This window comes from Mytilus trossulus, chromosome 5 (genome assembly GCF_036588685.1).
Source record: "Mytilus trossulus isolate FHL-02 chromosome 5, PNRI_Mtr1.1.1.hap1, whole genome shotgun sequence".
Classification (NCBI taxonomy): Eukaryota; Metazoa; Mollusca; class Bivalvia; order Mytilida; family Mytilidae; genus Mytilus; species Mytilus trossulus.
Genome location: NC_086377.1, coordinates 47,560,816 through 47,573,367, shown reverse-complemented (window position 1 = coordinate 47,573,367; position 12,552 = coordinate 47,560,816). Strand labels below are relative to the sequence as shown.

The 12,552-nt window shown below is 34.0% G+C and overlaps 1 protein-coding gene across 1 annotated transcript; it reads right to left on the bottom strand.

The window, feature by feature from the left end:
* Positions 1-9,306: 9,306 nt before the first annotated feature.
* On the bottom strand, positions 9,307-10,827 carry LOC134718024 (uncharacterized). Its single transcript, XM_063580524.1, has 2 exons — positions 9,980-10,827; positions 9,307-9,718 (listed from the first exon to the last, which is right to left on the bottom strand). Exons 1-2 carry the CDS (start codon positions 10,825-10,827, stop codon positions 9,307-9,309), a joined length of 1,260 nt encoding a protein of 419 aa, XP_063436594.1.
* Positions 10,828-12,552: the final 1,725 nt, after the last annotated feature.

Genomic DNA, 12,552 nt, shown 5'->3' with positions numbered 1-12,552 from the left:
GGGTCCAAAATTAAACTTAGTTTGATTTTAACAAAAATTGAAACCGTGGGGTTCTTTGATATGCTGAATCTGAAAATGTTCTTAGATTTTTGATTATTGGCCCAGTTTTCAAGTTGGCCCAAATCGAGGTCCAAAATTAAACATTGTTTGATTTCATCAAAAATTGAATAATTGGGGTTCTTTGATATGCTAAATCTAACTGTGTATGTAGATTCTTAATTTTTGGTCCAGTTTTAAAATTGGTCTAAATTAAAGTGCAAAGGGTCCAAAATTAAACTAAGTTTGATTTTAACAAAAATTAAATTCTTGGGCCTCTTTGATATGCTGAATCTTAACATGTACTTAGATTTTTGATTATGGGCCCAGTTTTCAAGTTGGTCCAAATCAGCATCTAAAATTATTATATTAAGTATTGTGCAATAGCAAGTCTTTTCAATTGCACAGTTTTGTGCAATGGCAAGAAATATCTTATTTCACAATATTGTGAAATAGCAAATTTTTTTTTAATTAAGAGTTATCTTTCTTTGTCCAGTATAGTAAGCAAGAAATATCTTCAAGAATTATTTTTAATTGGAGTTATCTTTCTTTGTCCAGAATCAACTAAATCTTTGTTATATTCAATATACAATGTATATTCACTTTTTACTACCAAGTGATAAATTTAAATAATCTTTACCATTCAGTGATAACAAGCAGTTTTTTTTACATCTTGATATCTTATGATGTATTTAAATGAGTAGTAATTGTTGCAAACTCCATTAGAATATTTTAATTGAAATTAGTTTTGGAATAAGGGAAAGGGGGATGTGATTAAAAAATTGGGTCCAATTTTTCTCATTTGAAATTTCATAAATAAAAAGAAAATTTCTTCAAACATTTTTTGAGAGGATTAATATTCAACAGCATAGTGAATTGCTCTAAGAGAAAACAAAAATTTTAAGTTCATTTGAATACATTCATTCTGTGTCAGAAACCTATGCTGTGTCAACTATTTAATCACAATCCAAATTTAGAGCGGAATCCAGCTTGAATGTTGTGTCCATACTTGCCCCAACCGTTCAGGGTTCAACCTCTGCGGTCGTATAAAGCTACGCCCTGCGGAGCATCTGGTTTCATTGTTGAAGGTCTATAACTGCTTCCATCTCGATGATCAATTTTATCAACATCTGGCCTTGCGGTCATAAAACTTTCGAGTACGTTTTTTGTACTCAGCCTCCAGAATCAACCAATCAAAATGCTGGATTTCATGTTTCGAGCATGATTTTTGTGATCCGAGCACTGAGCAAAGTTTTATGACTTCAACCCCTGATATTTTCAAATAAATTAAAGACTATTAATAAAAAAGAGCCTGATTTACTTAAAAAGAATAACTTTGAAATAAGGAAAAAAAAAAACTAAAATAAGAGTAAGTGACCATATTTTGGAAATTGAAAGGGGTAGATACAAAAACATTAAAAGGGAAGAACTTTTATTTCAACATTGTTGTCCAAATAAAATAGATGATGAAGAACATTTTTTATTTTCATGTATTAAAAATAAAGATTTGAGACTTCAATTTTTGCAGAAAGTTAGAAATATATATTCTGATATAGATAATATGGATAATTCAGTTTTATGTTTTTCATGTCCATCAATTATGCAGCTTCATTTGTTAAAAAGTTATGGTCACTGAGGAGGGAGGACTCAACAACCCAATGATAGATACTTGTATGCATATAATGTTTTGTTCTTTTGTTGTTATTTTTGTATGATGTATTGTGTTGATTTATATATGCCTTCAATCCGATTGGGGTATAATGTGCATTTATTCAATAAACTAAACATAAATGAAGAAAAAGAATTCATTATACACACAATTTTACAATATATTTACAGACAAATGCTTCAAAACTAGATTAAGGACAGACGAGAAAGCATCTATTATCATAAAGCCACAATCATGAAGCTGATGAACAACAGATTAAACGCCATATCCTCTTTAACACGAGCTAAACGTAAAGTTGAAAACCGAAAAATGGTAAAATTCATTATTTGAGGGCAACTACTAAGAAGTCATCTGATAGTTATGGTCTAAATAGACCGTAGGTAGATCTCAATAATTAAAGATTTTCTCTATCTATAGCGTTTTTCAAGAATTTTTGAAATGATGAAGTGGTCAGTAGAACCATATATGTGCAAATCTCAAACTAACAGTAAACAAACAGATAAAAAAATCTCTAACTCACTTTATGGAAGCTAAATCATCCTACAAAGCAATTGTAAAGAAGTATGCGACCAAAAATTTGGTGTTAATAGCCATATATATGTGAAAATCTCACAATATTGGAAAACAGGACATGTTTATAGAACCATAAGTGAAAATCTTCAACTATAGGAAAACAAGGATGAGATATACGACAGATCTGAAATTCTCTTACACAGTACAACTCACCATTAGGAAGTTCAATACCAAATTTATATCAAATCATTCTACATTGTTCTACTATGCAGTTGTAGAGAAATTTGTGATGAAAATTTGGTGTTAACAACCATGTGAAAATCTCACACTATTGAAAAATTTTCCTAGTAAAATTGAGAACATGGACATTTTTACTTGGGACAACAAATCTGTGGACTTTTATAACTGACATCAGACTAAGAAATGCTAGTAGACAAGCATTCTTATAGTGCCCTACCGGCTAAAAATTCCTTGTACTTGAACAAAATACTAACTTGATCTATAACTTGTCAATCCCCAAGGGTGACTGGGGTATAGAAATAAGGTCACTTGGTCTTCTCCCGACTGGCAATAAAACGCTTGCCGAAGTGGGGCGTCCGTTTGGCTGTGCGGGATGTATCAAGTTTGCAGTCACGTCCGGTCAGATGGGGACGTTAAATCCGATGCCTCGTGTAGAGAGAGTGCCACGCTCTTTGCACGTTAAGAACCCTTGCAGCAACTCTTTGAGGGGTCCGTAGGTGGCCTGTTGCAAGGCAAAATTTCTGTCCCTATCCAATATACCCTCCTTTTTCTGGTGGCGGTCCAAATTTCTCCGACCATCATCCCAGATGACCTCTATTATATCAACCTACCTATTGTATTCATTGTGAACTTGTTCTAGTCCTGAATATGCATGAAATATTTGCCACTGGACGTTAAGCAACCAACAATCAATCATATAACTTGTCAAGGTTTAAACTATATAACAAATATCAAGTCAATATCTTCAAGCATGACAGAAAAAGTGTGGAAAACTGATTATTTTAGTGAATTTCAAGGACCATAACTCTGCACAAAATCATCAGACCGGAACATAATTTAAACTTGATCTATAACTTGTCATGATAAAACCATATACCAAATTCAAATCAATACCTTCAAGCATGAAGAAAAAAGTGTGGAAAACTGATTTGCTGGACTGACCAATGGACAGACAGACGGAGTGCAAACCTAAAGTCCCCTTCCACTTTGTCGGTAGGGGACTTATCATGTAACCATGGACTTTTTATACTAACAATTTATGTTTGCCCAGACACATTTTACCAAGAACAATTTATCACTTACACTTTAAAGTAATATTTATAATACCTATGTTTGGCCTACAGCAAAGTACTTCAAACTGCTAGTTAAAAAAAATCTTACTTTTGCAAAAACAAAGATATTGCTCTTCTATACTCCTGAAGAATCTCTAGTTGATATAAGAAGATCAATGCCTCTTTTCATTTATGGTGTTAAAAGTACTGGCACTTTCCTGTTTTTTTTCCCCCAATTACTTCAACCAAGTCCATTCTGAAAAAGAAACAATAATGACTATGAGTTCTAGAAGTACTGTCAGCAGAGTTCACAAATTGAACACACAGTCCCATACTTACTGCACTTAGTCTATATATGTGTTGGTATTGAACCTAAAAGTAAATTAGAAGGGAACCAATGGCATTATGTAACTAAAGGTACTGCAAGCAAAGCACTCAAAATGATACAACCACCCCTTGCAGAGTCAATGATTTCCTAAGGGAAACCCAAAAAAGAATTCAGACCAAATAACAAAATAGGTGCACACTGGCATTATATGGTAAAGATTCTTGATAAAGTTTCATTAAATTAAGATAAGGGTTTTAGGAGGAGCAGATACAAATGTGTATTATAGTGTGCATATATAATAAAGTTCATTGTTCATATCCTAAACATGCTAAAGAAAACTCCAAATCATACAGATGATTGAAGATATAAATTATGAAAAGTACTATTAAATTTTTTCAACATTTTAATATTTGAAGGACTGATTGCTTAAAAAAACACTAGCAGCAGTCTCAGCAGTCTGTAACACCAAATTATAACAAATAACATGTAATGAAAAACGAAATGAGAAATATACGAATCGGTGTTTGCCTTTTTGGAGATGCTCAATCACTTATACAGTACTTGCAACCTTAGGCGTTACTGTTTGACGTGAACTTGACTGATCGGTGAATGATCGGTGACGGATGTTTGACTGATCGATGACTGATCGGTGATCGGTGACCCATAGGATCCGTCAGATAAGTCAAATAACCTATGTGGGAGTTACTGTGACAACGGTCATCGATCAGTCAGTAAATCAAATTTATGCACGGATCGGACGGATACGTATATATTTCAAATTCTTATGTAAACCGAACTCAACAGTGTTTACGATCCATGAACGCGGACCTCGACGAAGACACCATAATTTACACGTTAATTTGGTTGCAATAAAAAAGTAAAAATAGTATAACAGTTATATTAGATGCTTAATTAAAGCGTTAAATTGTTTCTGTTGAGTAATAGTTTTGTATAACATATTGTAAACATTAGAAACATATATAATACATAATATGTCTCAGTTAACATGAACTTCTACCTACGAAAATGCCGATGATCCGCCATTGAAGTTTTGAACTTTTTATAGTTTAGAAAAGGTCGCTTTTCATAAAATTAAAAGAATGTCAGTTAAATCATATTTAAATATCATCCGCATTGTTTAAAACTACCAAAACAAAACTATTTATTTAAAAATGACACTGTTTCATTTGAAATCAGTTATTTTCACTAACTCGAGATAAATACTCTCATTAGAATTGAGATATAAAAAGAATTAAAATACTTAAACTATTATTTTGTGGAATAAGAATGCAGATATTTAATATTTTGATAAAATTTATCAACCGCAATATGATTTCAGTATTTTTTGTTCATCAGGATTGGTTGTTCTTCATAAATTATGTTAACTTTAGGGAAAAAGATATTAGATTTATGTACGCGTTGCGTAAAATGCTAGATTTTCTTCTCATGTTTGAAAATATTGTAACTTCAATTTCAAACTGTTGCTATAAATTCCTTTTATTGACAAATTTTGTATAAAATTTGAATATTGGAAGAAGAAGTATCTTTTTACTTTTAATTTTGATTGATTGATTGATTGATTGTTGGTTGCTTTACGCCGCATTAGCACAAAAAGGCTATATCGCGGCGAGAGCTAATTCGAATATTTTTACAATTTAAAGCATATTTTTAAAATAAGACAAAAGGTCCTTCAATACACTAAAATTCTTGACTAAAGCAAATTGATTATATACAAATAAAAATCAACAGTAAAATAACGTGATAAAAATTAAAATCGATTTAAATATAATAACATTTTTATATTTTATAATAAATTCCAATTTCTTTTAAAAAAGCAACAATATTTGTAAATGGAACATTATTAAATAAATCATACATATTATTGACATTGAAATGCTTCTTACGAATATCAGCAAAGTCAATACAATTAATTAAAACATGTTTAATAGTATACTTGCAGTTGCAAGGAACACATTGTGGTTCATCTTCATTTTTTAAAAGATACTCGTGTGTTATTCTAGTATGACCAATACGACATCTAGTAATAACACACTGATCTTTTCTGCACATAATATTATCAAAAGGTTTGCCTAAATTAGGTTTAATTTCATGCAATTTATTATCGTCTTTTTTACTCCATTTATTTTTCAATATATTAAAAACATATTCTCTAATATTAGATTTAAAATCAGTATATGGTATATCACAGTTAGATAGAGGGTCACAAAGGGCATTCTTTGCCTCAAGGTCTACAGCTGTGTTTCCAAGGATTCCAACATGACTCGGAACCCATAGAAATATTATTTCTTTCAAAAGAATTTTTAAATTCCTCATTACATATAAAATTTTCAGAATTGTTGGGTTTTTAATTTTAGTATTTCGTATAGCTTGTAAGCATGAAAGTGAATCCGAACATATAATAAATTTGGCTTTATCTGAAGAAGCAATAAATTTCAAAGCCAAAATTATTGCTTCTGCTTCAGCAGTAAAGATGGATGCATCAGATGGCAAACGGAGGGTTGCAGCTCTGTCCCTGAAGACAGCAGCAGATGCAACTCTATCACCATCTTTTGATCCATCAGTATAGACAGTTGAAAAATCGAGATAATCGGCTTTAATTTCAGCATAGTGTTGCTGAATTAAAAGAGGATTTGTTTTATTTTTATTGTGTTCACGGAGATCAAATATCATTTTTGGTTTGGGAAGTTCCCATGGAGGACATTTGCAAGTTTGAACTTGAGCAACAGATTTTAAATCAAAAGAAGCTAAATGTGGTTTTAAACGTAAACCTAACGGAGGAATTTTATTTTCATGTTTTGCAAAAATATCTTCATAAATCGGATTAAAAACACAGCTGTAGGCAGGATTATCTGAATGCGCTTTTAGTTTGACAGCATATTGAAGTCCAAGCTTCAAACGTCTGTCAGTGAGTGAGTGCTCATCAGCCTCTACATACAGACTCTCAACTGGTGAGGTTTTAAATGCGCCAAGACAGAGACGCAAACCTTGGTGATGCACAGCATCGAGAATCTGTATGTAGGACTTCCTTGCAGAGCCATACACTATAGAACCATAATCTAGTTTAGATCTAACAAGAGATCTATATAAATTGAGTAAAATGTTGCGATCAGCACCCCAGTCAGTGCTGCCGACAACTTTTAAAATATCTAAAGCTTTTAAACATCTCGCTTTTAACATTTTGATATGGGGTAGAAAGGTTAACTTTTTATCGAAAAGTAAACCAAGAAATTTGGTTTCATCAACCATTTTAATTGGGTTGCCGTACAAAGTTAGTTCTGGATCAAGATGCAATTTTCTTTTGTTACAAAAATGCATCCCGACCGTTTTTGAAGTGGAAAATTTAAAACCATTTTCCGAGGCCCATTTTTCAATTCTTCCAAGACATAATTGTAATTGTCTTTCAATGTTATTCATATTTTTGCCTCTGTAACATATTAAAAAATCATCAACATACAATGAACCTTCAATATTACTTTTTAAAACTTCAACAAGGCTGTTGATTTTAAGACTAAATAATGTAACAGATAAAATACTGCCCCGAGGGACACCCATCTCTTGATCATAAAGATCAGACATGGTCGAATTAACTCTAACATTAAATTGTCTGTTAGAGAGAAAATTAGAAATAAAATTAGGCATATTGCCTTTCAATCCCATATCAAATAGATCTTTTAAAATACCATATTTCCATGCAGTATCATAGGCCTTCTCAAGGTCGAAAAAGACCGACACCACATGCTCATTTTTCGCAAAACCATTACGGACAAATGATTCGAATCGAACAAGATGATCAAGAGTACTGCGACCCTGTCGGAATCCACACTGGATATTGGCTAATAGCCCATTGGATTCCAGGAACCAAACAAGGCGATCATTGACCATCCGTTCGAGTGTTTTACAGACACAACTGGTAAGAGCAATTGGTCGATAATTAATAGGATCCGTATGATCTTTACTTGGTTTTGGAATAGGCACGACGGTTGCAAGCTTCCAGATTGATGGTAAATCACCAGATTCCCAGATGTTATTCATGAGCTGCAAGAGAGCGTCTAGCGAGGAATCTGGCAAGTGTTTTAAAAGTTGGTAGTGAATATTATCAGGCCCACAAGCTGTATCATGGGCTTTTGACAGAGATGTTTTAAGTTCTTCAAGAGAAAATAGTTTATTATAATTTTCACCATTTTTTGATTTAAAGTTTAATTTAATTTTTTCTTTTTGTTTTTTAACTTTTTTAAAGTCTTCCCTGTAGTTGTTACAAGAAGAAGACTTTGCAAAAGTTTCACCAAGTTTGTTGGCAATATCCTTTTCAGATGTTAATAAAGTATTGCCGTCTTTCAAATGTTTTACAGTGGCTTTAGAATTTTTACCTTTTATTTTATTTACCATATTCCAAACTTTTGTCATCGGAGTGCGAGATGTAATCCCCGAGACAAATTTTTTCCAGGATGTTCGTCGGGCTTGCCTACAAGTTCGCCGTGCCTTAGCGCGAAAAATACGGAAATTACTTAAGTTTTCCGTCGTTGGTTGTTGATTGAACCGTCTTTCAGATTTTTTACGGTCACCTATGGCTTGATCACATGCGTCATCAAACCACGGTTTACTGGGATGTTTTGGATTTGCCGAGGTCTTAGGAATAGTTCTGTCAGCAATTGACGTTAGAACTGTATTAAAAGTTAAAATTGGATCTTGCACAGTCTCAAACATCTTTGACTGAAGTTCCGCTCGACAGAGATTCTCAAACAGGGACCAGTCCGCCTTGTCAAGTTTCCAACGTGGTACTCTCTGTTGGGCAGAATTAAAAAGATGTTCAAGTACTATTGGAAAATGATCACTTCCGCATAGATCATCATGAACACGCCATGAATAATCCAGAAGCAGAGAGGGATCGCATATAGTGATATCAATAGAAGAATAAGACCCGTTTCCAGGATGCAGATACGTATTAGATCCATCATTAAAAATGCATAATCCTTCTTGAGAGACAAAGTCCTCAATGATCTTACCTTTGGCATTATGAGACTTGCTACCCCATAATGGATTGTGGGCATTGAAGTCGCCCATAAGTATAAATGGTGAGGGTAATTGATCAGTGAGGTTTTTGAGTTTTGCTTTATCGATAATTGAATTAGGTGGAATATATATCGAACATAATGTAATTGTTTTGTCTAATGATAAACGAATTGCAACTGCTTGCAGATCCGTTGTGAGTTGGACTGTGCTATGAATGACGTTGTCCTTCACAAAAATGGATGATCCGCCTGCAGCACGTTCATCTACCTTAGAAAATGTGCTATACATGTTGTATCCTTTTAAAGATACGTTGTCACTTTCTTTTAGATGAGTTTCTTGAAGACAAAATGCAATAGGTAAAAAAGACTGGACTAGAAGTGTTAACTCGAGAAGATTTATTTTAAGACCTCGGCAATTCCATTGGATTATATTTGACATTATTTAATAAAAGAAGGGCGAATGCTGTCGAGTTTGCCAGCATTCTTATTTCGCTCACCCTGAGATCGTGATCTTTCGGGTGGCGGAGCACTTTCAGTTTCCATTTCAGTTTCGATGATAAGTGTTGAAAATCTGTTGTGCGAGGAGAGTCGTCGATCTCCAGGACTACGCGCAGCTGGTGTTACTCCGCCTCGACCCCTACCCCGCGACCTCGAATCAGAAGACTTCTGAGAGGATGTATTTCCTGGCTTCTTTTGGACATCCTTCTTTTCTTGAGAACGAAGAGGAGATGGGGCTCTGGTAGACTGTGTACTGGACGAAGAAGATACCTTCTTGGATGCAGATGAAGGAAGACTTTTGGAGGTGGAAGAATCATCTATGTCACTGGGAAGATCCCAGACAGATTCACCGCTCCAATTGTGTATTTCTACTGTTTCTTTTTTCTTTTTATTTTTTTTCTCATTTTTTTTTGGTGATGATAGTGAGCTCTGTAGGGAAGATTGAGTTGACTGAGTACTGGTTTTGGAAGATATTGGTTTTCTTGGAATTAATATTCTATCGGTAGGTTCTGTTTCAACAGGCAGCATTTTAAAATTGTCCGCATCAATTGGCCAAGTCATGCGAGTTTGTGTATTCTCGTGACTGAATGAGCGGACAACTTTGCTGGCGTACGATGGTCTGTTTGAAACAAGGAGATCATTCGAAACAGAAGCTATCTGTTTAGCTTCTGGGTAACTAATGTTTCTTTCTGTTTTAATTTTAATAATATTTTTTTCTTTTAGGTAAACAGGGCAGTCCCTAGACGATGAAAAATGGGATTCACCACAGTTTACACATTTAGAAGATTCAGAGTGACAGTTTGTTCCCTCGTGTCCTTCGTCAGAACACTTGAAGCATCTCTGCTTACCACGACATTGTTTGCTTCCATGACCAAACTTTTGACAAGTAAAGCATCGAATTGGGTTTGGGATAAACATGTCAACTCTGATTCCGAAGCAACCTAAAGTAATAGATGGAGGAGGAGTTGGAGTTCTAAAGGTCAAAAGATAAGTATTTAATTTGATTATATTTCCATTCTTTTTAATTTGAAATCTAATAACATTAGTTACACCTTGGCTTGAAAGTTCCTCACCGATTTCTTCCACGGTAAGGTCACCAAGGTATTGACTTCTGTCTCGAATGATCCCCTTACAGCTGTTCAAACTGTTATGAGGAGAGGCAGAAACAGGAAAGTTTGTTATTGTAGTCATTGTAAGTAAATTTGTTGATTGACTTTTGTTGGAACATTCAACCAACAAATTGCCAGATCTCATTTTTGAAACTTTTTTAACAGTACCAGCAACGCTTTGAATTTGTTTGTGAATTACAAAGGGCGATATTTTTGAAATTGGTTTTTCTTCTGTTCCTTTTATTACAATAAATCTGGGCCAACTGTCATCTTCCCGACAGGGCTCTGAATCATCACATTTTCTTTTCTTATGTATTAAAGCTGATTTAGAGGGTTTGTTTTGTTGTGCCATATGAAAGGAGAAAGATTCACCATTCTTGCCATCCACCCACCTCGGAGTGCCTACAAGGGCGATGCTGTGTTTCCGTGGCGAACCGGGATCGAGTGCTAATGCTGAAAACGAGCTCCAAATATAATGTAGCTGGTCCTCAAAATCAGCACCCAAGATCCACTGCGGAAAGCACCAGATGTTCCAAGAATAGTATACTCAAGCAGAGCGTATCCATCAAGCGAAAAAGAAAGCGTACCACTTGATTGACCAATGAGCCATCGCCTTCTTCAGTTATCCAAAATATAAATAGCTTAATTTAAAATACATGTGTATATTATGAAAATTGTAACAAGAAAGCTTATTGTTGAGGATTAACTGAAGGGCTCGACATGACCAGCCGATTGATCGAACCGGGTCCATCCGACCTCCCGTTTAGATGATTTCGAAGCCAAAGCAGCTTATTGAACTATAGTCTCGTCCGTCCGGGTATTTTCTGACCGTAAGGAGTCTGGCTATAGCTCTCATCCACAAGGATCTCGTCAACCACCGACACGGGTAGCAACCCACGGCAAACGGGTTGGAGAGCCTATTTTATTTAAAACATCGGGCATCTCACGATGTTCGGATCACTTTAGTCTGGTCTCTACCCTTCGACCTGTCCAGCATGGGTAACCCTACCAGGAGACGAAGCTCCAGCTGGCATAGCTCTTGGGGTCACTGAGACACGCAAGCCCTCCGACCACGGCAAGGATAGCGATCCACCGGAGGGACTTTTAATTTTGTTGAACCAGAATGCAATCATTTCTTCATTTGAATGGAAATTATTGACCACAATTTGATTTTTTCACTGTATATAGTTTAAAATTAATGGTTTGTTTATAAAGTTTAAAGAATGTCAGTGAAATCATACAAAATTTATTCGCATTGTTTAGAATATCCAAAATTGTTTTTCTTTTTATTGATAATGCCTAATTTAAGGAAAAAAATATTTAATTTTTGTACGCGTTGCCTGAAATGCAAATATTTCTTCATTTTACTAAAAATTATTGACCGTCATTGGATTTTTGTATTTTTTATAGATTAGAATAGGTTTTTTTCATGAAATTAAAAGAGTGTCAGAGAAATCATACTAAAAATTTTATTCGCATTGTTTAAAATAACCAAAATTAGTCTTCTATTTATTAAAAATGATGCTATTTTAATTGAATTCAGTCATTTTTACCATTTTGAGACAAGTCATCTAATCAGAATTAAGATATAATGAGAATTTTAATACTTTAACTTTTATTTTTGTTGAATGAGTGTGCAGTTATTGATTTATTTTGATACACATTATTAACCGTCATATCATTTCAGTACTTTTTGTTCATCTGAATTGGCTGTTCTTCATAAAATATGCCTACGTTAAGGAAAAAAATATTTAATTTTTGTACGCGTTGCCTAAAATGCAAATATTTCTTCATTTTACTAAAAATTATTGACCGCCATTGGATTTTTTGTACTTTTTATAGATTAGAATAGTTTTTTTCATGAAATTAAAAGAGTGTCAGAGAAATCATACTAATATTTCATTCGCATTGTTAAAAATAACCAAAATTAGTCTTCTTTTTATTCAAAATGATGCTACTTTATTTGAAATCAGTTATTTTAACCATCTTGAGACAAGTCTTCTAATCAGAATTGAGATATAATGAGAATTAAGATACTTAAACTTTTATTTTTTGTGAATAAGAATGCAGTTATAGT